Here is a 4,805-nt window from a genome sequence, read left to right as displayed (position 1 = left end):
GGAGTGAGTTGCACTGAGCCATTTGTACTGCTTTATAATTTAACTGTTCATTTCTTGTATTACATATCTATCTGTTTATAATTTAACAGTTCATTTCTTGTGTTTTATATATATATATATATCTTTATAAATATATATAAAATTATCAGCAATCTGGTTTTATCTCTCTAGAGAACCCTGTCCAACACACATGCACAGAAAGGTACACTATAAACTACATACTAAGACAAAACATGTGACCACACTAGATGTTAACTGCACCTAGCTGTTCAGACGTCTGCACAGGCCTGGTTCATCATCCAGCAACAGCTTATTGTGACAAGAATATGACCTCAAACATGAAGGAAACATTTAAACTTTGAACAAAAGTTCTCCTTCATGTAGGATGTAATTTTATCTCCCTAACATTGTGAAACAGGATGCGTTCACAAATGAGGAAAAGGAACTTCATGGGGCTCAACTCCAATGTTACTCTACTACAGACAAATCTAAGATCCAATTCTATCACCTCAGGGCTTCATTCATCTATCATTTCATCAGACACTTAGACAACACCAGTTTGTGGCATGCCCTGTGTTAGACCCTAGGATACCAACATTAACACACAGGTACAATGCTGCTCACCATGACTAGCTTGTGTTGGGGCCCATCTGAGATGCTTTCCTATAGCTCTGCTAGAGTCCAGGAGCCTAGCATCCTGGCCAGTAGTTATTTAAGGCTTTTGTTTTATTTAAGGGTCAGTACCTTCGACCCTAGGATTCGCTCTGAATCTGAACCTAAGAGACTGAGCCAAAGAAATCCTGAATAACAGAAAGGCTAATGTGTTAACTAAGAGTTGTTGCTAAAGAAGGGGTTTGAGCAGTTCAGACAGTTGGAATACCAGGTGTGATCCCAGAAGATCTCTAAATCAGCCTTCTGCCACTCTCTCTGGCTCACAGAGGGGCATGACTACATTGTTTGTGTTGAGTTTATATAATGGGCGCTGACTCCTTCTCCTGCATCAGCTTAGCTTCCTAGCCAAGGACTAGCTCTTGCTGGATGAACTTTCCCGAGGCTAAAGTTGTTCATGCGTTACCTCTTCTTCATGACTTCTTGCTTCCCACTATGGGCACGCAGGAGGCCTCCCCATCTCCCTTGAATTTTTCTGGCTTGACCCTTGAGAAATAAAATCCCTATCAATGCAAAAAATTCATTGATTATCTTATGACATTCTTCCCATCTTCAGACCGTGTGTCCAAGCCCACCATAACAGTGGAGGTGGAAAAGAGCGAGAACAGCACCTGCCAGGTGAAGCTATTCTGTGAGACCCAGGACCAGCCTGTGAACTACACCTGGCATGGGGACTCGGGACCCCTTCCACAGGACAAAGCACTTGAAATCACCCACACGCCAGAAACATACTCCAGGTCTTACACCTGCCAAGTCAGCAACCCTGTGAGCAGCAAGAACGACACGGCCTATTTCACTTCACCTTGTATTCTGGGTAAGAGTTCTCTCCCTGAGGCATTTGGGCCAATGCGGTGAGCGCAGGTAGCCTGTCTTCTCCTCCATGAAGAAGGCTGTGGGCTCTTACTAAGCCTTGGAGTACACCCAGGTGGAGAAACCCAAAGGCACCTGTGTGCAGGAGAGATTGGAGTCCTGCTCCAGTTCTGCCGTCACCTCCCAGCAAGCTCACCTGTGGCTCTGTGTCTCCATCTGCAAAGGCATCAGATATCTGATGGTCCCCACAGATCTAGAAAGGCAAGGCCCTACAATCTGAGGCCAGGGTCATTATAGAACGGTCTGGATCATCAACATGAGCAGGGAGAAAAACAACAAGCGGGCTATCAGTCCAAAGTTCCGGAGGAAAATTGAGACATTTTGAGCAGGATAGCATCACTCCTGGTGGACAGTCTCAATCAGAGAAGGAAGGAAGGACCCAGTGGATGGGCTCGAGCAGGAATAATGGCCAGGAGTGAAAGACTGCCCCTCCTGTGCATGGTGTAGACCAGGGGTCCTCAAACTTTTTAAACAGGGGCCAGTTCACTGTCCCTCAGACCGTTGGAGGGCCAGACTACAGTTTAAAAACAAACAAACAAACTATGAACAAATTCCTATGCACACTGCACATATCTTAATTTGAAGTAAAAAAGCAAAAGGGGGAAAAACACCGGGCGAGCCGGATAAATGTCCTCGGAGGGCCGCATGTGGCCCCCGGGTCATAGCTTGAGGACCCCTGGTGTAGACAGTGGACAATGCCACCCTTGGAGGGCACAGGAATGACCCAGCAGGGCTGCAGAAGCAGGCAATTTGCTTTTTCCTGGATTATGGGCATTTTTAAATGCTGGGAGGGGAGGGGGAGGGAGGTGATGCATTGAGGAATCTTTTTCAACAAAGGGGGCAGCAGGAGGTCTAATAAATTTGAGAACCTATGGAGAGGTTCTGTGTTAGAATGAGGTAGATAAGACCATAGGCTTCAGAGTGAGTTATACCTGGAGCTAGGCCTGAGCTGTCACTTAGTATACAGACAAATTACTTAACTTCTCTACGCCATGCTCTTCTTAAGTAAAAGACAAAATAATAGTTTCTCTCTCATATAAAGAGGGTTGAATGACACAATCCATGTAACCTACCCCGCCCAGCGCCTATCACTTAACAAGTCCCTGGTGAATGGTAACTAAATTAGACTCAACCCCTTGAAGTCTGGAGACGCTAGGACAGCGGTTCTCAACCTGTGAGCCGCGACCCCTTTGGGGGTCGAATGACCCTTTCACAGGGGTCGCCTGATTCATAGCAGTAGCAAAATGACAGTTCTGAAGTAGCAACGAAAATCACTTTATGGTTGGGGGTCACCACAACATGTAGAACTCTATTGAAGGGTCATGGGATTAGAAAGGTTGAGAACCACTGCACTAGGGGCTTTAGGAACAGCCTAATAAAATAGGGTCATCTTGCCAGCATTCCAAGTCTTGTATTCCCCACCCATACTTCCAAAGTTACATCATCGAGGCTTTGTTGCGCAGTCGTTTAAAATAACTCATACCCGTGGTGCCAGAATTTGTATGCCAGTCCCTGGCATGTTTAATCTTTAGGGATTACATTGTTTTCTCATGATCCTATGGGACCCAGTCTATCCTTCCAACTGATGTGTATTTCTCTGTCTCCGTTTCCACACCTGGACTTTGCAACTTTGTACTCTTCTTTATCCTGCCCAACTAACTATTCATGGGCCTTTTAGCCTCTCTTGCTTTGTAACCCCAGATCCAATGTGACTTAGTTTGGGTGTCTGACTATGAGACCACAACTTGATGGAAGGGTTTTCATACCACCTTCATAGCATTACCTTATTCTGAGAGCCATCAGTGGGAAAAGGCACAATTTGGGTTGCTTATGAAATTGGTTGAGGCTGCTCCTTCACAGACAGATGTTGAAAATAATAATATGAAATGGTTTGATGAAAAATCATTATATATTCACTTGTTTGAAAGGGCTACCCCTATCTTGTCACTTTTTAGCAACCCCAAACCATCCTAGAAATACTCCTAATCTGCTTGCATGTATTTTGTCATCCATCCCTGTTTCCCTTCTTTTGTTCCTTTTTCGTCTTTTCTCTCTTCATCCCTTGAGTTCTTCTTTCTGCTCTCCTCTTCCATCTTCCTTCCTGTCTCCCTGCCTTCCTCCCTCATTCCCTTTGCCCCTTCCCTTCCCTTCTTTTTCCATCCTTCCATCCCTTCTATCCTTCTTTCTAGTCTTTCGCTTTCCCCTTTCCACCTAGTTTGGGCATGTGGTTTGAGGGGTGGAGAAATGGAAATGACAAGCAGTCCTTCCGTCCCTTAAATCAGCTGTGCATAGCATTATTTGCCTACACCTAAGCTCTTCCCGGCCTCATGGCTGCCTAAAGCAGCAGTCAGTCTTCCCCAGACCCACAGAGATACCAAAGTAATTCCTCCAAACATGGATTCCTCCAGCTGAATCAATGCTATGTAAGGGATTCCTGCACTTTATATTTTATATCTATGGTGTTCCTCTCTCAGTAAATAGGTATTCCAGGCACACTGAAACTAGATCCAGGGAAGAGACTCATCCCTTTGCTCTACAACCTCCCAGGTCATGTTTTTTAAGCCCCACTCCTCTACCCAGAGCCCTGCCTCCACACTCGCAGTAATCAAGTCACCTAGGAGTCTGGTATTTTCTTGTTTTTTCAGCCCGTTCCTTTGGAGTACATGGGAGTGCAACTTGGCTATTGGCCATGGTACCTGTTGTTCTTAGCTTCCTCCTTGCCTGAGAAGAGCTCTTCACATCCAAGAATGAAACTTCAAAGCCCCAAATCATGACCTTCATCAGCACCTACAGAAGATCTCTTAAACAGAGTGGGAACCCTGACGATGTAGTTTTCCCACTCTTCAATGTTGTTGCTATGTGCCATTTGATGTCATGCCACATAAGGAGAAATTTAGGTTACCATGAGTGTCATCGTTTATAGTTATATGGTGAAATTTCTATTTTAAATGAAAATATGAAACTTTTAATTAAATGAGAAGCTGCTACTAAGGGCTCAAGTAGAAAGCCAATGTTTTGAGAATGATGATAGCAACAAATGTACAAATGTGCTCAACAATGAATGTATGTATGGATTGTGATCAGAGTTGTATGAGCCCCCAATAAAATGATTTGTAAAACCTTCTATTTAATATATGGAATCTTGTTGCTCAGTTAATATTTTTTAAGAGTTTCATTAGCACTTCATCCACATATCATAAAATTCAATAGTTCAACCATATTGAAGAGTTGTACAGTACACCATTTTTACCACAATACGTTTTAGA

The 4,805-nt window shown here is 44.0% G+C and overlaps 1 protein-coding gene across 1 annotated transcript in view; it reads left to right on the top strand.

Moving 5' to 3' along the window:
* CD48 (CD48 molecule) overlaps positions 1-4,596 on the top strand; it is a 24,136-nt gene extending 19,540 nt beyond the window's left edge. The window contains exons 3-4 of the mRNA XM_045298504.1: positions 1,226-1,483; positions 4,185-4,596. Coding sequence (XP_045154439.1) covers positions 1,226-1,483; positions 4,185-4,264 — 338 coding nt within the window. The 3' untranslated portion in view covers positions 4,265-4,596. The remainder of the gene's footprint in view (positions 1-1,225; positions 1,484-4,184) is intronic.
* The last annotated feature ends 209 nt before the right edge of the window (positions 4,597-4,805 follow it).

The sequence above is a fragment of the Echinops telfairi genome, unplaced genomic scaffold (assembly GCF_000313985.2).
Source record: "Echinops telfairi isolate 266 unplaced genomic scaffold, ASM31398v2 ScPeMD7_7425;HRSCAF=8463, whole genome shotgun sequence".
In the NCBI taxonomy this organism is placed as follows: Eukaryota; Metazoa; Chordata; class Mammalia; order Afrosoricida; family Tenrecidae; genus Echinops; species Echinops telfairi.
This window is presented reverse-complemented; position numbering and strand designations above follow the sequence as displayed.